Raw genomic sequence first — 23029 nt, 5'->3', positions numbered from 1 at the left:
AACTTTTAAGTCTGTTTCTTCAAGGAACTTTATGACCCTGAGAGAGGAGCTGAGGCCATCCGTGGTTACGGAGGTCCACCTGACTGTGTGGCCTTTGGCCATAGTTTCAGTGGCCATCTGAGTGGGTTGCTAGGGACGGTATGGTGTTAGTTCAGGAGGGAATGTAGCCCAGTTACTCCCTGGGTCTGCCCAACTGCTTGTCTCTTATACCGAGGGTTTAACCAATTTAAAAAATCTTTGAGTCCTCTCAACCTCAGATCTGGAGGACTGAGGCAGGCAAATCCTGGGGGTGCTTGGCTATCCAGTGCAGTCAAAAAGACAGCTCTGTCTCACAACTTACAGTGGAGGTTGTGGAGACGTGGCGCAGCGCGTAAGCGCTCCTGGCCTTGCAGAGAACCTGAATCTGGTTCCCAGCGCCCATCAGGGAGCTTACAGCTCCTCGTGACTCCATTTCAAAGGGCTCGGTTGTTCCTTCTTTCCTTTTGCACTTGCTCAGACGTGGCATGCATGTGAAGAAGATACGTGCACAGCGCCGTAAATTCTAGCACCTGAGCATCAGAGGCAGGCAGAGCTCCGACTGAGGTACAGAGTGGGTTCCAGGACAGCGGGAGCTACAAGAGAAGCCCTGTCTTAAAAACAAACAGAAAGAACTCAAACACCTGAATTTTACTCCCAACCCATAATGGTCTGTCTGGTGACAGCTTTTTGTTTGGAAGCCTTGTTTTCTTCTAACTGACTGTGAACCTATAAGTTGTTGTGAAACATTTATTTCATGAATGACATGGGGAACATGCCTAGGTGTAGAGGATGAAAGAACTAGGTAGGTGATTTTATTGCCTGCATCATGAAAGACTGCTGTCTCTAGCACCTTTTTAAAAATCTATTTTATTTGGGTTCCTTATGACTCTACCTCCCTTCCACCCTAATATCTTCCAACCCCCCAACACTAGGTAGGAGAGAGAAGGCTAGAGGGAAAGGGGCAGCATATGTTTCTTTACTACTTCCTGCTGTTTAGGGATGTAGGTCCTTGGGGCAAGTCCAGTCTTTGTGGTCAGGATATCCAGCAGTCCAGCAAACAGCACATGCAGCCACAGGAGAAATCAGCAGCAGCAGGAGAGCAGCAGTTGCCTTCTTCACACGCCCCTGGCCCTCACTGGGCTCTGGCATCTGTTCCCTCTCAGTCTTCAGAATTAAACTATCTGCAGCTGGCAAAGGTCACGCCTCCTCTCAGAGCACAAGACATTCATAATTAACATCTGTGGACAAACTCAAGCATAAAGCAGCCCCATATCCCACAGCTGGGATGAAAACAAAGAATATGTTTACATAACATACTGAGTTTCTAAAGAAACCAAAACTTCCACTATAGCTGTCATTTCCGTTTCCTCAATCGCCATGATGATCCTGGGTCCCAGGATGATTTGTAGTGCAGGGAGTAAGAGTTTAAGCTAGGGGTGAGGGTTTATCTTGTTTGCTTCTTCATAGGTTTAGACTTTGAAAATAAAGACTTTTAGTCATGAAGAGAATATCTTTTTTTTTTTTTTTTTTTTTTTCGAGAGAGAGGGTTTCTCTGTGAAGCCTTGGCTGTCCTGGACTCATTTTGTAGACCAGGCTGGCCTTGAACTCACAGTGATCCACCTGCCTCTGCCTCCCGAGCGCTGGAATTAAAGGCGTGCACCACCATGCCCGGCTGAGAATATCATTTTCAATCCATTGTATGGACTTAACTTTGAAGTTGTCTTTTCTTTCTTTTCTATCTATCTTTTTTTTAAAGCTTAATACAGTTTTTTAGTAAAATGAAGAAGTGGATGGACATGGCAAATGCACCACAAGAATTCCGTGAGCGCATAGAAAGGCTGGAAAGAAATTTTGAAGTATCTACTGTAATTTTTAAAAAATTTGAGCCCATCTTTTTAGATATATTTCAAAATCCATATGAAGAGCTGCCAAAGTTGCCACGGAGCAGGAAGCAGAGGTGAGACCCTTAATTGCATATATTTGTGATGCAAAACTATTAGGAGACTTTATAAAAGTCTACATTTTACCTTTCTGCAAAGACTTAAATTTCTTTTGAAATTCATAGACAATTACTTATATTTCAAAATTAAGGTAATCCTTTAATTATTTTTCTCTAATCTAATTGTTCAATGCATACTGAAATCTTCACCAAGTCAGTTCCTGAGTCATCTGTCTCCAGAGTGGAGTTGTACATGGAATTTGACTGACTCATTTATGTTTGTTCTTTTTTTTTTTTTTAATGTTTGTTCTTTCAATGCTTAGCAAACAAACAAACAAACATCTAATAAGCAAACTAAACGCTGTTTTTCTTTTAGGAGACTCCCGTGCAGTGCTAAGGACCTCTTTAACTTCTGCTGGACACTGTTTGTGTACACTAAGGGTAGGCTCCCTTCTCAGTGCTTTACATTGCTGCTCTGGGCTTGGTGATGAGAGCTTTCTGGATTGTAACTTTGTTTTTCTTATAAAGGTAATTTTCGTATGATTGGTGATGATTTAGTAAACTCATATCATTTACTTCTGTGCTGCTTGGACCTGATTTTTGCCAATGCTATTATGTGCCCAAATAGACGAGACTTGTTAAATCCGTCATTTAAAGGTAAAATGTTTATTTTTGAAAAGTAATTATAAACTTTTAGAAACTGTGTAAAAATTGACTGTTGTTTTGTCCCTCCTATCCCTCACGCTCTGTCACCTAGGTTTACCGTGTGACTTCCACGCTGCGGACTTCAGAGCTGCAGCAGAGCCTCCCTGCATCCTTGCTGTGCTCTGCGATCTGCACGATGGGCTAACGGTGGAGGCCAAAGGGATAAAGGAGCACTACTTCAAGCCGTACATCGCCAAACTCCTTGACAAGAAGGTACTGAGAGTGGAGTAAGATGCCAGCGTCAGCCGCAGCTAGGAGCCATGCGCACACGCCCTGCTCTGGGGCTGGAGAGATGGCTCAGAAGTGAGGTGCACAGACTGCGCTTGCAGAAGACCCAGGTTCACTCCCAGCACCTGCGTGGTGGCTCACAGCCTCCTGTAACTCCAGCTCCAGGGCGTCCAAGGCCTTTCGGTTCAGCTGTGGCACAACACTGTCCCCCAGTCTCAAGAGAAACTGAGTGGTTAAAGAAAGTGCTCAGCTGTGTGTCATGTCAGGGAAATGCACTGCCAGCAGTTAGGAGGCTCTGACAGAAACCAGCATTCTCTGAACAAGGGATCATGAAAAGCATGAGGTCAGAGGAAGCTGACTGACTTTCTGACATAATAGTTTGAATAGCTGCTGTTTATTAAAAGTATTATAATATTATACAACAATTGCTCCCCACCCCCTTTCTCTCTCTCAGTTTTTGGAGACTTTTTTTTCTCTCTCTCTTTCTCTTGGCTTTTTACCTGTGGCCGTCCTGGAAGTCACTGTGCAGAGCAAGCTGATCCTGAAGTCACAGAGATATGCCTGCCTCTGCCTTCCAAGCATTAAATGCATGTGCCACGACACTCAGCTGCAGCTGTTGCTCGAATTCTGCGTAAATAAAGCAGGAAACTGTTTGCAGGCTACTTACCTGCATTCTGAATTTTTCTCCCTAATTAATTGTCAGTTTTTATGTTTCTGAATTAGTTTATCACGGAGGAGTTATCAACTTACTTCTTCACCCCTGAGTCACGTAATTCAAGTAGGCCTTGTCATTTCTTTGGAGTGAAAGGGTTTGGTGTAGGACATCATTCTGGTCCCCACTTAGTAAGAAGAGATTTTTATGGACTTGTTGTTGTTTGTTTGTTTGTTTGTTTGAGACAGCTTTTCTCAGTGTATCCCTGGCTGTCCTGGAACTAGCGCTGTAGACCACACTGGCCTCCAGCTTAGTGTTGGTTGTTCTCTCCGCCCCAAGCGTTGGGATTAAAGGTGTGTGCCTCCACTGCCTAGCTTAATGTTTTTAGGTATAATTGTTGTATGTGTGCATGGATGCCTGTGGTGTACATGTAGGTGCACATGCCACAGCACGTGTGGAGGTCAGAGGACAGCTTGATGGAGTCAGTGGTTTGCTTCCTCCTTTAAGTGGATTCCAGACGTCATCGAAATCATGTTCCCAGGTTTGTGCGGCTAGTGCCTGTATCTGTTGAGCCCCTCTCAGGCCCATTGCCTCAGGCCACCCCAGCCGGGTAAGGGTGTCCCTGGGACGAGGGTCCTCCAAGACTTGGGGGTAAGGATTCTGTGGTGACAGACAGAGACAAACGTAGGGGCAGTTTGAATCTGAGTGTATTTTGCAGCTTTCAGGCAAGGATATTTATACACAGTGAAACGTGTGTCTTTGCGGATACAACTGTTGTTGGAAGATGGCTTCAGCGAAGCAATCCCAGATAGAACAGATAACATCATCGATTTTAATTACTTGGCACAGAAAGCATAAGACCATCCAGAGTTAATAGCATACACCACGAGCAGGTGCAGGCTAATGAATTCTTGCGGTTATTTATTGTCTAACATCTAGTGCCTAAGTCTTATGTGAACCTTCAAGGGGTGAATTCAAACCGTTTTAATCCTCTTCTGGAGACTTCTTTTTCTACATGTAGGCACTTTATGGTCAATATCCTGCCCATATCATTTCACTAAATAATCTAAATTCCTGTTACTCAACCCTACAGCATTTAATCAGGCCAGCAGCTTTGTTAGTTGTTTCTTTTAAATCTTTTGATTCTTTTTAAAAAGAACACACCAAGGAGGCTGAGCCCGTTCAAGGCGCTCAGCCCCATTTAGGAAAAACCAAGACACATTCTTTTCATGAATTATAATCCCTCTATCGCCCTCCCGTGTAAGGCAGAAGTGGATGTGGAGTAATAGCCAAGCTATACGGACTCCTGTATCTGGGAGCATACCAAAGCCTACTTCGATAACATAGGCATTGCCATATGGAGTTTTTGCTGTTGGAAGAGTTTTGTAAATAATTCACGAGATCCCCTAGCAAAACATTTTTCTATAGCGTGATAGAGCACTACTTTCCTCAGAGGTAGGGAGGGTCACGGCTGCTGACTCTGTCTGGGGTCATTTTCATATCTAGTTTTTCGCTTGGCATCTCAGCTCGAGCTATCAGGAACATCTCATGAAAGAGAAAGAGAACAAAAGAGATAAAAGTAATTGCCAAGAAACTACAGCTAAGGACACTGCCTTAGGCAAGAGCACCAGGACTCATTCTAGGAGAACTTCTTTTGACGTTTTTGCCTCAGTCTGGGGAACAGGTCACACAGATTCTACTGGAGTTGGCGTGGCAGCCCATGATATTTTCTTTAAACACAAAGCCTTTCCTAATTGGTTTCTTCTCCCCCAAACTTTGTATTTTGTTTCCCTGTCCTGGAGGGTGTGTAAGTCATAGATTCTTGTAGGCGTGTTTAGCATCTCCAGCAGAGCAAATGTTTAAAACGTGTGTTGGCCAGATGCAGTATGCCCTGGTCCAGTGACCCTTCACCTCATCTTTTGGACATGACAGAACCACTCCACTCAGTGAGTTCACAGCAGCTGCGGTTGCCTGCCCAAGGTCAACCCAGCCAGCATTCTAGTATGGAATGGGAAGAGCCCCGTCCCTAACCAAGGAACTATGGTTAGCCGATCACTTCAGGAGAGGGAGAGTCTGTAAAGGTGGCGCTCATGATAGCGTAGCCACACTCCAGTGGATGACCCTACGGCCAGGCATGTGGGCAACACAAGCTGGAGTCAATGGGTTATTTTAAAAAGTGAAGAGAGGTAGGAGTGGATTGGGGAGGATTTACGAGACATCTAATTCTTTTCTTTTTTTGTTTTGTTGTTCTGTTCTTTTTGAGACAGGTTGTCTCTCTGTTGCCTTGGTTGTCTTAAACTCACTTTGTAGACCAGGCTGGCCTCAAACTCAGAGATCTGCCTGCGTCTGCCTTCCTGAGTGCTGGCATTACAGACATGTGCCACCATGCCTGGGCGCAGTTCTTTTTTCTTTGTTTTTGTTTTTCGTTTTGTTTTTCAAGACAGGGTCTCTCTGTGTAGCTTTGGCTGTCATGCGCTTGCTTTGTAGCTGGGTGCAGGTCTTAAGAATAAAAATATTTTTAAATGTTTGAAAGCATTGTCGTAGACTAAGCTTGAAGTATTTTGAAAACTTCCCTTGGGGCCTGTGTAGCACAGTGGCGTAGTTATCACTTAGTGTGAGTGCTGGCCCGAATTCGTATGTAGCACCATTAAAGCCCAGATACTCTTGATTTGGTTTTATTTGGGGGATAGTGCTGGAGGACAATAAAATTTGACTTTAAGTTTGCCTTAGTATTTCATGCTGGAGGTTTTATTGGTATAAATTTTCTTAAATATTTATTTAATTTCCTATGTGTGTGCCTAGGTATATGAGCACCAACATGTGTGCACGAACCCTCAAGTCACAAGAGGCATTGGCCCCCTAGAAGTGGAGTTACAAGTAGCTATGAGTGACTCTGTGGGTGCTAGGAACAGAATCCAGGTCTTTTGTAAGAGCAGCCAGTGCTCTTAACTGCTGAGCCTTGTCTTCAGCCCCTGATCTGAAATGTTTAATAAAAAATTTACATGTGTCTTATATATATGAAATATCAAAGGAATCTCATTTTTCTATTTGTTAATATTCCCTAAATTATTTTTTGTTGGCAGATTTTAAAAGGTGAATGTCTCTTGGACCTTTCTAGTTTTACTGATAATAGGTAAGTTTTTACAGATGGGTGTAATGTCAGCACTCGGTTCACGGTAGCAGGAAGATCAGAAGTTCAAGGCCAGCATTGGCTACACAGTGGGGTTAAGGGCAGCCTCAGGTACATGAGATCTTATAGACAATCAGAAAATATTTAACCCAGGTACTGTCAGACATATCACAGACCGACAGTAATGATCTGTTGAAAATTGTTTAGTGAAACATAAATATAAAGCTGACTCCTTCAAATTCAGAATCTTGCTTTAATGGCATGAATTACAGTTGTCATTAAGCCTTGTTAGCTAAAAAACATTTAAGAAACATTCGTGCCAGGCCCTGTGGCACACACCTATGATCCCAGCACTCAGGAGGCAGAGGCAGGAGGATTTCTGTGAGTTCAAGGCCAGCCTGGTCTACAGAGTGAGTCCACGGCAGCCAAGGCTACACAGAGAAACCCTGTCTCAAAAAAACCAAAAATAAAGAAAGAAATATGTGCATTTGAAACAACTATACTCCTGTGAGAACTCATAAATATACCTAATGACATCTGTGTTTGAATTTATATTCCAGTTCATCAGCATTCGCAATTGCAAATATCCCCATTTCAAAGCCACTATTACTTTCTCAGTGATAAGATGCTACACTCTGTTCTCAAGTCAGTGTCACTGTTTTAGAGTTAAGTATACGGTCTCCTTCGACCTATACTTCAGAGTAAGTCACTGCTGTGACTCTCACGACTGTTCATAATCTGATAGGAAGCTCTGGGATTATGAGGAACGCGAAGGTCAGCAAAGCACAAAGTCATCACTGTGCACCGTATGGTGGACATGCTTTCATGCCCAGCTAGGCGCCTTGCGCGGCTCAGCTCTCTTGCGGCCACTGACAGCGGCTCTGTTTGCAGCAAGGCGGTGAACAAGGAGTATGAGCAATACGTTCTGACTGTTGGGGACTTCGACGAGAGGATCTTTCTGGGAGCAGATGCAGAAGAGGAAATTGGAACACCTCGAAAGTTCACTGCTGACACCCCATTTGGGAAACTGACGTCCCAGGCCAGTGTGGAGTGCAACCTGCAGCAACACTTTGAGAAGGTGACGTAGCCTAGCCTGGCCTCAGCTCTGAGGGTGCTTGTCTTTTCTCTCTGTCCTTCTCCTAACAGCAGAGGCGTCTTGTAAATACTGCATTTCTCCTACTAATTCATACTTCCCATGAAGGCTTGAAAAGGTAATTTCTAAACTATAGTACTTAGGCTGCCTATTAGTCTTACTTTAGATATTTTACAAGCACACCTGGGTTTGTTATAATATGTGTCTTTTAACATAAAACTTAAACTTTCTTACGAGTCTCTTTGCTTCAGCTCAGCCTGTGTTATGTTGCTTCAGAATCATAGCTTACTTTCCTGTGCTTGGCACAAACTGCCTTTCTCAGACTTCTGCTATGTAACTGTAGGGTGGGGGGGTTGAGGGCCAAGGCTTAATTCCGTGTTTATTTGTGAGATTTATTAGAAGACAACGTCTAATGGAAAATTCACTTCTGCAGGGAGTGGGAGCCTGCTTCCAAGCCTTTCTATTGACTTCATTAGTCAAATTTCTTACTTACCTGCCTGTTTCCTCATGTGTAAAATTAAAACAGTGAGAGAAGTGAGCCTATAGATGTGAAGTGTGATTCGGCCGTACAAATGTCAGTAGCATAGTATTGCTGGACATTTGGTGATCACCTGAGAATAAGTAACATCCCTGTAAACATGAATAGAAAAGATACAGTGTATACCGTATCACATGGAAGGTCAGAGGAGCTCATTCCTTAATTTCACACTTTTCTTTTCTGACAGAACCGATCATTTGCACCTTCTACCCCACTTACTGGACGTCGTTATTTACAAGAAAAAGAGGCAGTCACTACACCTGTTGCTTCAGCCACTCAAAGTGTAAGCCGCTTACAGAGTATTGTGGCTGGACTAAGAAATGCACCAAGTGAGCAACTTCTGAATATTTTTGAGTAAGTAAAATGTCATTTTTCTAAATGTTTTATTAAAATGAGATTCTTTGTTCATTTGTGTTTTTGACATATTCAGAAATTTTGATACTGCGAGCGAATGTGGCAAATTTTACATCAGTTTGATCATAAAATTTATTGGCATCTTGGCAGAAATACTTATTGAAAATTATGTTATTTTGCAGAATAATAGGCTTTCCAGTATAAAAGTTTATTGAGTGCTGATATTCCACCCCTGTGTTTATTCTTTCTTAGTTGACTTTATTTGTTTTTGTTTTTTTTTTTTTTTTAATGTTTTTTTCACTCATTTATTTACCTATGGGGGAAGGGTTGAGTGCCATGGTGTATTTGTAGAGGTCAGAGGGCATCGTGTGGAAGTCAGTTTCCTCCAGCATGCTGGTCGCAGATATTGAATTATGCTCGTTATGCTTAGAGGCAAGTGCTGTCTTGCTAGCCCATCGTTCATTTTAAATGAGTTCAGCCTGTGTGGCCATCCCAGGTGTGACTGGCCACCTACTGACCATAGTATATAATGGAATTTTACGGAATTCTGTTTTAAGAAGTATGTTTCCTGGTAAAGATGGTAGGATGAAGCCAGATCAGAGACCATTCTTTCCTGATTCATAATGAAATAAGAAAATAATGAGAATCAGAAAAATAATGATCGGCAGCTGCCTTCGAGGAGAGAGATGATTTCACGTTATAAATGTCTAAATCAGTGGTCAGGAAAGGAAAGGTTGATTCAGGTATGGCCTTGAGCAAGAATGGTCCTGGGAGAGGCTGCTTGGTCAGACTGCAGTCGTGCACATTAGTGTTCTATGCTGGGCTCTGTCCTCTGTTCTTCTGTGAGGCACCATGATCGGGAGTTCAAGGCTAGCTGAGGTCACATGATACTTTGTCTTAAAAATAAGCAAGCAGGGCCAGGGAGAGAATGGGCAGCATTTCCAGGCCCAGGCTACTGTTGCTGTCCTCTGAGAATTAGCAAGTAACTTAGGCTGCCCTGCCTCTGCGGCCCACTCCTCTTTCCCGTGATGACTGAGCAGGAAGAAAAGTACTTCTTGCTTACATGAGCTCTGGATGGTTTTAAAAGATAACTTTCAGGGGCTGTGGAGGTAACTCATTTGGTAAAGTGCCGAGGCCCTGAGATTGGTACCCAGAAACCATTAAAGAAGCTGAGTGTGTTGGCATGCCTTCGTAGAGCACATCACCACGGAGGCAGAGACAACAGGATCCCTGGGACTCGCTGGCTAGCCAGCCTCGCCCACCTGAGAACCCAAGCTGGTGGGAAAGCCTATGGGAAAAAACAAAGTGGCCAGTTTCCGAGGATTGATACCCAAGGCTGACCTGTGGTGTCCACACAGAAGTGCACAGAGGTCCATAGAAACTAATAAAGAAAGGGGGAAAAGTCACACCTCGAAGTCATCAGATTCTAACTGATGCTCAGCCAGGGTTAGACTTCGTAGTCATTTTTAATCAGAGTTGGCAAATCTGCAGTAAGCCCCATAGGGAGAGAGAGTAGAGTGGTTGCTGGAGATGCTGTGTGCAGCTCAGAGACCTAGAGCAGTAGTGGAGGGATCTGCTCCTGCCCCTTGGTTTGATTGCATTGTACTGACAAGGTCAGCAGGCATGACAGGACCTAGCATGGTGAACTTGAAAAAGTAGGGTATTAAAACACATAAATGAAAGTCCTGGGATTAATTTTCTAGGAATGTGAAATATACACATAAATAAAATATCTGTGGAAAAGAGAGGGGAGGGGGAGCCAATCGTGATGCTCTTCACTTGTAATCCCATCACTGGAGAGCTGGAGATGGAGGGTCAGGGCTCAGTCATCCTCCTTGGATACATCTTGAACTGCATGAGACACTGTCTCAAAAAGTAAGTAAGTAAGTAAATAAATAAATAAATAAACAAAGAAATAAAGAAATAGAAGTCAGTGTTAAGAGAGAACAAATGGGGTAAGTAGGTAGATATGTTATGTTCATTAAAAAAACAAAACAAAAACCAAAAAAACAAAAAACCAAAAAACAAAGGCACCTTCCTAGGAAAGTCCCTGGGGGTTCGCAGGCTTTAAACAGAATTAGGAAATGCTGCCCAATCCTTCTATTTTTCAGAGTTCTTGATAACTGGGGAAAGATCCTCATGAAACTAAAGTTATCCCTAGGGAACCCGCCCTAAAAATCAGAAGAGAAAGGAAACTTGTGTTTCTTGGCAAAAGCTGAGGACCAACTGCACTCCCCTTGTCCCCTAAACCTTTAGGTAATAAGAAAGCTGACAAAGTAGTCTGTAGTCTCAAGGATATTTCAGAAGAGAAGTTGTGTGTAAGGCTGGAAGCCTGTGATGAAGACCCACTCTTACAGCTGTTGAGTGGATTGGTCTGTACTGAACTTTCTGCACTTGAGTAACTGAAAAGAAATGGCAAGGCCACTGTGCGAGCATGTCACAGCCACAGAAGAAAGGAGGCATAGGATGAAAAGGACAAAAAGACAGACACCAGACCCAGGTGTGGGGGTGCATGCCTGCAGTCCCAGCTCTTGGGGGACAAAAGTAGGTGGAGCAGACCTCAAGTCATTTTTGGCTACATGGTAAGTTCAGGAGCAGCCTGGGCTATGTGAGACCATGTCTAAAAAACAAACAAACCGAAGCCGGGCGTGGTGGCGCATGCCTTTAATCCCAGCACTCGGGAGGCAGAGGCAGGCGGATCGCTGTGAGTTCAAGGCCAGCCTGGTCTACAAAGCGAGTCCAGGACAGCCAAGGCTACACAGAGAAACCCTGTCTCGAAAACTAAAAAAAAAAAAAAAAACAAACCCCAAACTATAACAACAAACCTAAAGAAAAAAATCTTTCAAATTCAGGGGACCCTAAATAATCAAAAGAACCTTGAAAAGGAAGAAAACTGGAGGCTTCACACCTTATTTCAAAAATGGTAAAATAGTACAAAGCTTCAAAAATCAAACTAAAGTGGTATTGACCTAGACAGATGTGAACCAGGGAAACAAAATGGAGAGAAATAAAATTGTGTGTATGTATGTATGGTCAAATGATTTTTGATAGCAGTGGCAAGACTGTACAGTAGGTAAAGAAGATAAAGAAATGATGTCTGGAAAACAAAATATTTTTATGCAGAAGAATGAAGACATTATGCAATATTTTTAACATGAATATTGTACAGTGTTAAAAAATGAATTCAAGGCCAGTGAGACAGCTCAGAAGGACTACACATCCTTCATCTTTTGCTGCCAAACTTGACGACCTGAGTTTGATGTCTAGGATCCACATGAGGAAGGAGAGAGCTGACTCCTGGATTCTTCTGACCTCCTCATGTGCTTACACATTCATAAAACAAACAAATATTATGAAAAATAACAGATGTTCCTGGGACAGAGAGAGGGGTCAGCAGCAAATAGTGCTTACTGCTTTTGCAGAGACCCTAGAATTGATACCCAGCACCCACGTCAGGCTCTCACCCTACATGCATCTCGTGTACAAGCAGGCACTACATATGTGCTGCCACACCCAGCAAAATAACATGATTAAAATGCTTAAAGCGGGCTGCTAGTTCAATCCCAAGAACCAACTCCCTCAAAGTTCCCTCTGACCTTCACACGTGCCTGACTGCACCTCCCTTCATCCACACAAAATTAATAAACTTATACTTGTTTAAAAGTTTTATTTATTTTATGCATGAGTGTTCTGTCTTCATGCACATCAGAAGAGGGCATCAGATTCCATTACAGGTGGTTGTGAGCCACCATGTGGTTGCTGGGAGTTGAACTCAGGACCTCTGGAAGAACAGCCAGGGCTCTTAACCACTGAGCCGTCTCTCCCAGCCCAAGTTTATAATTTAAAAAATAAAAATGTTTAAAGCACTCAGATACTTTTCAGGAGAGACAAACAAATGGTTAATAAGCATGTCAAAGAACAGCATGCATCATTAACTAGAGACATTCAAATCAAACCCTCAGTGAGCAGTTACCTCCTGTCCATCAAGATTGTCGTATCTTTCAGTCTACCCAAAAATTAAAAGATAGGGTCACGAGTGTTAGTGAGAACAGGAAGAAATTAGAATTCTTTGACGTTCTATGGTGCAATCATAGTGGAAAATGGTATGTTTTCTCAGAATAGTAAAATTCAGGCTGGTGAGGTGGCTTTTGGTTAAAGTGTTTATTGCACAATCCTGATAGCCTGAGTTTTATCCCATGGTGGAAAGAGAACCAACCAACTCCCCCGAGTTGTCTCCTGGTGTGCACATACAAACCATCACACAGTAATGTTTTTAAAGTAAAAGTTGGTTATTACAACTCGGCTAATACCAGTTCAGGAAAATATATTCAGAAAGTTTAAAGTCAGATTTTATGTTGTCGTGTGTGTTTTGTTGTTGTTGACACGGGGTCTCACTGTATAGTCCTGGATAGCCTGGAGCTCAAAGAGCTCTGCCTGCCTCTGCCTCTCACCTGCTGAAAGCAGGATTTAAAGGGACATTTGTACATTGTATTCCTTGCAACATTATTCACAATCATCAAACTGTAGAAGCAGAATGTCCACAGGTGAATGAATCAGAGAAAGCAGTATAACTAGACATGGAATAAGATACTATTTAGCCTCTAAAAGAAAGGAAAGCCAGGCATTTGCCACAGTATGCCAGCCTTGAGTATACTAAATAAAATAAGCCAGTCACAAAGATATTATCACTGCTTGTATTTATATAATGTACATAGGGTAGTCAAATTTTTAGAAATTTACATGTAATTTTTAACATGTCAAATTGCATTATTATTTTTTTTTTAATTATTATTGTTGGAGGGTATTTTGTTTTGTTTTTGTTTTTTGCTTGTTTGTTTGCTTTGTTTTTTCAAAACAGTCCTGTACTTACTTCATAGACCAGGCCTTGAACTCACAGAGATCCACCTGCCTCTGCCTCCCAAGTGCTAGGATTAAAGGTGTGCGCCATCATCCCTGGCCTCATTAATTTTAATATAAAAATTTACTGGGATTACACATCTTTATTATGTGTTGCCAAATATATATCGCTTAATTTACATTTACAAGCTCATAACTGAAAATAGAACCTTGGCCACTAAACACTGTTTTTAGTTTTTGAGTTTTGTTTGTTCTTTAGCTGTATAGCCCAGGCTGGTCTTGAACTCATGACCTTCATGATTCTGTATCCCAATGCTGAGCTCACCAGACTCTTTCTCTCTGAGTGTGTGTGGGAGGTGTGCATGTGCCAATGCCCACATATGTAAGTGTACATGTGTGTTCCGTGGTCTCAGGTGCCAGGCAAGCAGTCTGTTCCCTGAGCTACATCGTAGCCTTAGAGTGGTTCTTGAAGAATCCTGAGGACGGTTGGTAATCTGGGTTTTTTTCTGATGCGTAGGCTTCTCTTGTATTTTATAGATCTTGTATGAGGAATCCTCTGGAAAACATTATAAAAATAGTGAAAGGAATAGGAGAGACTTTCTGCCAACACTATACGCAGTCCACAGATAAACAGCCAGGATCTCACATAGGTAAGAAATTAACATTGGCGGCAGTGGGTGTGGAGAATATGTCCCCCAAAGTAGAAGTCCTTCCCTTCTCTTACATTTAATGTACCAATTTAAGTTTAAGTGTTTGCCGTTTAATTGTCATCACAATTTCAATACCACATGCTTTCCTTTATTTCCTATAGACTTTGCTGTAAACAGACTAAAACTAGCAGAAATCCTGTATTATAAAATATTAGAGACCATAATGGTCCAGGAAACACGGAGACTTCATGGAATGGACATGTCAGTAAGTAAACCCCCCCCTCCCAGCCGGCAGCAAGGCCTAGACTTCGGCCTGGGAAGTAGTGGGCTTTTTTTGTTTGTTTGTTTTCTCCTTTTAAGAAAAATAGAATTTTTGTTCTATACAAAAATGCACAGGCTTTGTACATCATGTCTTAGTTTTTAGTTGATGAAAAAGAAAAAGATTATGAGAAAAGTGTGTAAATGTCTTTGTTCCTATTATAAAAAGCTGTTATGACATGAACCTATATGTACAACCATCTACTCTACACATAATTTATGCCTAGGAATCAGACCTTACATGATGAGTCTAGAAGCTTCTTTGAAAACACAGTTGTACCATAGCTCTGCAACAGCTATGAAAGTATTTCTGGTCCAGAACACAAAGGTGCACACTCACACGTAAGTGTTATCAGTGTAAAGACCTAACACACACACACTAGTTGTCATCAGTGTAAAGGCCTCACACACCCACAGTAGCTGTCACCAGTGTAAAGGCCTCACACACCCACAGTAGCTGTCACTGGGCCTCATGGTCTGTCTGCCTCCATCAAAGGCAGAAGGATTCACCACCACATCTGCATGGACAGTCTTGTCTCCAGTTCTTAAGCAAAACTTGGCAGGAATCTCCACTGCCAGGACTTGAAAGTACCAGTAGAAGTGTATTCAACGGGCAACAGTCCATCAGCTCCAGAAAAAGGAACCGAATATCAAATGCTAACCAACTTCATCGTTTTTAAATTTGACAACAACTCGAGACATTAAGACCTAATTGATTTCTTGTGCCTAATCACGAAGACAGCTCCGTCTTCTGTCTTAATTCTCAATGATGTCACCTGATTGTTTCACACCACAACCAATGAGATCACTTGGTCCAACTTTAGCCCTTTGCCCTTCCCAAGACTTCACGCCATTGTCATACTGAAGTCACCGTCTTTAGCAAGCTGAGCATATGCCTGCTTACGTTCACTGGACTGATTTTTCCAGGCCTGATGTTCAGTCCTCAATTTTCCCTGAGCGGAGTTATCTTTAGCCTCTTGGAAGCTTTCAGAAAGTAAATGTGCTGACTGAGGTCTTTTTTGTTTTCCAACCAAAAATCATTCTCTCCTTTTTTCTAATGATTTTTTTCCCTTAAATGTTTTGCCTGACTTCTTTCTCAGAAGACGTCAACTGACTTGGCATTAGCTGTTCTTTAAACTTGCTCATAGCTTCTTTGTGCACTTTCCATTCTGTCTTACAGTTAGCTTCATAGACTTTTTAAAAAAGAATTGGATTGTCCCTTCGACAGGGCCGCAGGTTTTCTAACCAGTTCTGGAAGTTTCACATCTGGTGTTTAGCGTGAGCCTGGGTGGTCCGCACACAGCTGTGCACCTGGGGGTTTCGCTGTTGGAGGGTGTCCCTGGCAGGCTCCACAGGCCGTTCTGGGGAATCAGCAGTTTATGGCAGCCGTGGACAGAATCTTATTTTTTAATTTCTCCTGTTGATTTTGACACCTCCAGGCTATCCATCTCAAGTAGAAAGGTGAAATATGGAAACATCATCTTTGGTATACCATTAGTGCTCTCTCCCTGCACGGGAGCTTTCTATGGCCTGCATTCCCATTTCCTGATGATAGACACTCTGACCCTCAAACTATTAAGCTAACAATTAATCTGTTTATTTGTTTACAACTCAAAGATTCTTAAATTATAAATTAGTATTTGTTTTTTATTTTTAAAAAGGGGGAGTGTTCTTTAAACAAGTCTGATCACCTCAGGGACTACCAAAAGTGTTTTCTTTCTATGTTGTTTGTATGCTTACTATGTGTTAGGTCCTGCTGCAGGGGTGGCTGGCATGCCCTGCCCCTCCCTTCACTATACAATCCAGACATTTGCTCATGCTGGCTCCTTTCCCCCTTCCCACTTTCTTTCCTTCCCTTCTTTTCTCCCCCGCCCCCCAGCGTGCCTTTCTCTCCCCTTCCCTCCCCATCCCACACTGCTGCAATAACCCTGCATTTATGTAACATAGCTTCATCCCTCTATCAGCTCTATTAGTGTGTATATGGGGGGTTGTGTCTCATGCTATAGCACGGCATGCACGCAGAGGTCAGAGGTCAACTTCCAGAAGGCATTTTCTCTCCTTCTACCATGCACATCCTGGGGATCAAACAAACTCAGGTCGTCTGGCTTGGCGTCAGGTGCCCTTCCCTGAGCCATCTCTGCAGCCCCTTAAGAACGTTTCTACCAAGTTAAGCTTACACAGATGGTTTTTGCCTCCTCCCTTCCGTGCCCTCTGCAGTCACTCTTAGAGTCATCGCATCTTCTGTACCGGAGAAACAGGTGTTTATGTGAGGACTCTGTGGAACTACTACAATAGGGTTCTCTGGTTTTGCCTTTTCGTCTTTTGTTTGGGTTTTGATTTTTGGTTTTTGGTTTTTCAAGACAGGGTTTCTCTGTGTAATAGCCATGGCTGTCCTGGAACTCTCTTTGTAGACCACGCTGACCTCGAGCTCATAGCAATCTGCCTGCCTCTGCCTCCCTGGAATTTTCCTCTTATTTTTTAGTATTGGTTCTTTTTCTTCGATGTCATACATTTGTCTTACTGCTTTATGCTAATACCTTAATGAAACACCTGAGGGAGAAGTAAAGTTTTTACTTTCATTTTGAAATAGTTACAGATTCATGCAAAGTTGCAAAAGTAACTTCCTACCTAGATTACAGCTTAAGTGGCACAGTATCAAAATGAAGAAATTGACAGCAAAATAGTGTTCCTGCCCTTGCACTGGAGTAGCCTGTAGGTTACACAACCAGCACAGGAGTCACGATACAGCCCCCTTTATTGGGAGGGAGATAGTTTTCAGATAGCTCTTAATCCTGTATTTCGGTTCTTTTACCTATGATAAAATTTGTTTGTTTGCATTTTTGGTTTTGAAGCAGTTATTAAGCATGGACTTGTACCCACGTGCATGCGTGCTGCCGTGTGTGGGTGGAGGTCAGAGGGCAGCTTTGGGTGCTTTTCTTTCACCCTGGAGGGTCCCAGGGATTGAACTCCTGTCCTTAGGCGTGGTGGCAAGAACCCTTACCTGCCCAGCCCTCTCACCAGCCTGTTTTTGTTTTATGAGACAAGGTCTCTCTGTGTAGCTAAAGTTGGCAGCAATCTTCCTGCTCTGCTTCCCAAGTGCTGGGGTGACAGATGTGCCATCATGCCTGGCTGATAAAGTTTAGTTTCTACAGGCACAGTGAGAGAGCGACACTAATAGTTCTAACAAGATGTTATGCGAATACCGTCCACCTCTCTCAAAGTGCCCGGTTGTGCTTTTATCCTCTCACCTAACAAGGCACTTTGTGGTTACTTTTTGTCACATCCAAATTACTGCTGTCTCTGTTCTCGTACTTGAGTAAGGTGAGGGTTACTTAAACATAAGCACTGAAATACCACGTCACAGTCGTGACTCCTGAGTGAGTGATGAGCAGGGAGCACAGACAGTGTGGATGAGTCCCATCCACAGCAGCATAGAGTGAGACAGTGTGATGTTTACTGTACTGCTCAGAGCAGCACACAATTTAAAACCTAGGAATCATTGTCTGATTTTTGAATTAAGACTGACTATGAACAAATGAGAGACACCTCAGTAAAACCACAGGAAAATGTTACCTACGGCATAAAACTCTGTCACCAGAAAGGCCTTCATGCTGGCCCTTCATCTGGTGCTTCACTCAGCCGCTGCCGTTTAACATTCTTACAGTTTACAGCACATCGCAGGAGTCCACCTCTTAGTTTATCGATACTGTTTATCTTGGCAAGTGTTCTACAAAACCGTGAAGAAAGTGTGCGTTCTGCTATTGTGTGGAATGCTCTTTAACTGTCCTGCTGTATTTGTGACATTATGTTTCTGTTACTGTTGGTCATCATGTCACTGAGTCTCCTTCCTTACTGACTCTCTATGTTTCTGTCAGCTGTTGCGAGAGGGATCTTAAAATGTCTGAATATAGTTGTGAGTTTGTCTCATTCAAATCTATCAGGCATTTTTCTTTTCATATTTTGAAGATTTGATGCTTAGTGCATACAAATTTAAGATTGCCCCCTCGTCTTCTCTGTAAATTGACCCTTTAGTCATCAAACACTGTCTCCTCTCTGACCCTGGTGAGTTTGTTTGCTGTGAAGTCTTTCTAATGTCCCTGCTCCCTGTTATCTGATGTTTACTTGGAATATCTTTTTCTGTATTTTGCTTCCAAGCTACCTCTTTATTGCTTGAGTTTCAGGTGGTGGGTGTGGTTGAGAGAGTCTCCTGCATAGCCAGGATGGCCTTGAACTTATATACCTTTGGTAGAATCACAGTTATCCCCCTGTCTTAGTGCTGAAATTACAGACATGCACCATCATGCCCAGTGTAGGTCATGTTGTCATTTCTGTCTTTTAACTGGTAATTTTAGCTCACTTTCACTTAATTATTAATGTGATAAAAGCTTAAGTCCGATGTTTTATTTGTTTCCTGTTTGTAGCCTTTTCTTCCCCCACCTTTTTCTCCCTCTCTCCCATGCTGCTCTAAAAAATACAGCCTGCAGAAAGATAAACCTCTCCCCTTCTGCTTGCCTGCCTTTTCTGACTTTTGATGGGCTTCCCGAACATTTTTAGGGTTGTATCTCTTTGTATGTGTTTTCCTTTTATGTGATTATTGTGGGGGTTATGTATATATACAATATATAAACCCTATCTCATTTTAAAGTTCCTTTTAAAGAATTTTTTCCTTTTACTTTTATTCTGTGTGTATGGATGTTTTTGCCTGTGTGTGTGTGCCGTGCAGCATGTACATGAAATGTCTAGGGAGGCGTGAGCTGCCTGCCATGTTGGAGCTGGGACTTGAACCTAAGTCCTCTGGAAGAACTGCCCTTAATCTTTGCCAAAAACCCTACCTTTCAATCCCTTTAAGTTCCTTTTAATAGTCTGCATAAATGTCTTATTGACTCACACTTTATTGGTAGGTGTCTATGTGCTAAATTCTAAATTGATATTTTCCTATATGACTTTGAATATGTTGCTCCATTATTGCCTAGTTTCTTTTATTTGTTTTGCTTTTGTTTTATTTTTTCGAGAAGTTTCCCTGTGTAGCCTTGGCTGTTCTGGAACTGCCTCTGTCGTCCCAGCTGGCTGCAGAGTCACAGAGATCACCTGTCTGTGCCTCCCAGCTGCTGAGATTATAGGTGTGCACCACCACCACCCAGTCCGTAAGCTGGCCTGGAGCTTGATATGTAACTCAGGCTGGTCTGGAACCTGCTGCCTCTCAACCTTCTTTCTAGAAATTTTCACAATCCTTCTTTTCCCACTGATGGCGGATTTGGATTTGTAATAATGCATCATTTTATTTTATTTTATTTTATTTTATTTTATTTTGAGACAGGGTCCTATACAGCCCAGGCTGGCCTCTGGCCTCTAACCCACTGACTAGCCAGGGATGACCTTGAACTCCTGGTCTTCATGCTTCCAGCTCCCAAGTGCTGGGATTATAGGCATGTGTCACCACACCCAGTTTATATGGTGGTAGGGACCCCAGGGCTTTGTGCACGCTAGACAAGGCCTCTACCAACTGAGCTACAAGCCTAGTCCCTAATGTGCCCTTTTGTGGGTCTTACATTTATCCATTGGGCAATCCTATAGAATTGCCCTTTTAGTTTAAACTTACATCCTATGAGTCATTGTGTTTGTTTTCTTTCTGTTTTATGTACATACAAAGCAAGTGCTCTACCACTGAGCATATACCTCTGAAGTTTTGCAATTCTTTTTGTTGTTGTTGTTTTGAGTATTTTTGTTTTTGAAACAGGGTTTCTCTCTGTAGCCCTGGCTGTCCTGGACTCCCTTTGATGACCAGGCTGGCCTCAGACTCACAGAGGTCTGCCTGCCTCTGCCTCCCAAGTGCTGGGATTAAAGGTGTGGTGTACCCTCACACCTGGCCCAAATAACCATTTTTAAAAACTGAAAACATGAAAAAAATATAAGAAAAAATTTTTTTTAATTTAAAAAGCTGAAACCATGTTACATCTTTTGGGGGTAGAAGGTTGAGACAGGGTTTCTCTGTGTAACCTTGACTGTTCTGGAACTCATTCTGTAGACCAGGTTGGCCTCAAACTCAGAGATCCACCTGCATCTGCCTCCCAAATGCTGGGATTAAAGACATGTGCCACCACAGCCCAGCAGTATTAGATCTTATATTCAATAGTGAAAAAGATTGTTTTCCCAATGAAATACTTTTCTCTGGACTTTTAGTTTTTGCATTATTTTATCTTCTATTTTAGTGTTAACATTTTTGCTGACAAAAATCATTAAAAGAACCAATCCTAAGGTTTTTTTTTCCAATGAAAAATCACCTATTTTGTTTATTACTATTTTAAGGCAGATTTTTACACATGCCTCATATAAATTCAAAATCTACAGTAAACAAGAGTAAATATAATTGGAAAACTTTACCAGCTTAAGAGTGAGATATATATATATATATATAAATTATACATATATAATGCATGCATGTATATGTAACACATATTAGATATCTGTAACAGTACTGGACCTGTATCCTAATTATGTTATTATCTCTGATAATTTAACATAATATTTTTACAGGTTATTTTGTCTGTCCTTTTTTCTTTTTTTCTTACTCCATTCCTCCTTCCCCTACTGATCCCCGAATCACTCCCATTTTCACCTGCAAAAATGTATTCTCTCTTTCCTTCCCAGGAAATCCATGCATATAGCCCGACCTGTCTGGGTCTGTAGGTTATCACTTGTCTTTTACAGTCTGTCACCCTCCTTCTCTGCCCTTCTCTAGATGCTGCCTAGATTGCCCTCCTTCTTGCTCTGTAGCTCAGGCTACTCTGGAATACAAATCTTTCTGCCTCATCTCCCAACCACGCTGTTATAGTTTTCTTTCTAGAAGGACCAGGGCTGAAATTACTGAGAAATACTAAATTTTGATCTTTTTCTTCCCCAAGGTTCTTTTAGAGCAAGATATATTTCATAGATCCTTGATGGCTTGTTGTTTGGAAATTGTGCTCTTTGCCTATAGCTCACCCCGTACTTTCCCTTGGATTATTGAAGTTCTTGATTTGCAACCATTTTATTTTTATAAGGTAAGGTGATTGCAAAGTTCTGTTATGGTGTGTATTCCTCACATAAACATATTTATCTTAATGTTGAAGAAACACAGTTGCCATGTTTAGAAATATTTCTGGAGGTGTTCTGATAATAATTATTCCTTTTGGGATGTAAATAAAAACAAAGGAAAGAAGGACTGTATTAAGCCAATTTCATAGTTTGAGTTCTTTTTCAAGTCAGTGACTTGCAAATGTACCTGGTACTCAGTACTTAACTCCAGATGTTCTCCTTGTCCCGGGCCTTGTCTCCCTAAGCATAGACCCAGATACTGCTGTGGCCCTGAAAGTTACTGTTCTGGAGCCGCCAGGCCCTCAACCTGTGCTAGAGTCATTAACTAGCCATCATTTTCGTAGAGAAGAAAATTGTTGTTTTCAAATAGCTCATTCTGTTCTTTTGAGATACTGGAAAGGGGAGGTAGATTAAAAAGAAACTAGCCTGGAAGCTAGGACAGGATTCCTACCACTCTTGGACAGCTCACCAGTTAGTTTATACCCACTGGATCAGTTTTTATCTGTTGAAATGAAAGATTGCCATGTCTGCAGTCGTGTCTGCAGGCATGTCTGTCTGTAATCCCAACACTCAGGACATGGAGGCAGTAAGATCAGAAGTTCATCCTTGGCGACATAGGACGTTCACAGCCAGTCTGGGCTGCCCGAGATCCCGTCTCAAAAAGCAAAAAGAAAAAGTCATGAAGGATGTATGTGATTTTATTTTATTTTATTCTTTAATTAATTACCTTGGTTCTGCAGATTGAACACAGGACCTTTACATAGTAAATATGTACTTTTCCACTCACATATATCTCAAGTATGGGGTAATATTCTTTTTATTTTTTTCTTTTCATGTATCTGTGTGTGTGTGGTATATATGAATACATGTATGCATGTTCACATGTGTGTAGACACCATGTGCCTGTGGGACGTGCAGGTAGAGACCCAGAGTTGATGTTGAGAATCTTCCTCAGCTGCTTTCTTACCATAGTCTTTTGAGGTAGGGTCTCCTAATGAAACCCAGATCCTCCAATATAGTCAGTCTTGCTAGCCAGCCAGGGCTCCTGTCTCTGCCTTCCAAGGCTGGAGTTACAGGCAAACTACCACACCTACCAGCACTTGTTTGAGTTCTGGGGATCTGAACTCCAGTCCCCTTGCGTGTATAGAAAGCACTGGTAACTGGTAGGCCAGCCCTGAGTGTGGTGATATTTTAAAGGTGTTCAGTTGATATCACTGGTAGGCCTGCTCTTTTCTAGAGTGAAACTAGGGGCAGTAGATCTGGGGGGGAAAGGGTGGAGGGAGGGAGGCTGTAGTTAAAATACATTATATGAGAGAAGAATAAAGAGAAAGGAGGGAAAAGACTTAAACGCACCTTGTATTTTAATGTGTAACATACGCAGATTCTAGCAGCCCGTGGAACTATGGCTCCATGCAGGTCTGTGTGACGGTGAAGCTGGAGCCGCTCATGTTTGTGTACCCAGACCAGTGATTG

At 42.3% G+C, this 23029-nt stretch overlaps 1 protein-coding gene across 1 annotated transcript in view; it reads left to right on the top strand.

The window, feature by feature from the left end:
• Positions 1–23029, top strand: part of Rbl1 (RB transcriptional corepressor like 1) — a 55963-nt gene that overhangs the window by 5868 nt on the left and 27066 nt on the right. The window contains exons 3-12 of the mRNA XM_051143663.1: positions 1775–1975; positions 2334–2398; positions 2486–2614; positions 2715–2875; positions 6626–6675; positions 7564–7750; positions 8491–8657; positions 14052–14164; positions 14326–14429; positions 21385–21522. Coding sequence (XP_050999620.1) covers positions 1775–1975; positions 2334–2398; positions 2486–2614; positions 2715–2875; positions 6626–6675; positions 7564–7750; positions 8491–8657; positions 14052–14164; positions 14326–14429; positions 21385–21522 — 1315 coding nt within the window. The remainder of the gene's footprint in view (positions 1–1774; positions 1976–2333; positions 2399–2485; positions 2615–2714; positions 2876–6625; positions 6676–7563; positions 7751–8490; positions 8658–14051; positions 14165–14325; positions 14430–21384; positions 21523–23029) is intronic.

The sequence above is a fragment of the Acomys russatus genome, chromosome 4, assembly GCF_903995435.1.
Source record: "Acomys russatus chromosome 4, mAcoRus1.1, whole genome shotgun sequence".
In the NCBI taxonomy this organism is placed as follows: Eukaryota; Metazoa; Chordata; class Mammalia; order Rodentia; family Muridae; genus Acomys; species Acomys russatus.
Note: the sequence above shows the minus strand (reverse complement) of the source record. Positions and strands in the feature narration are given on the sequence as shown.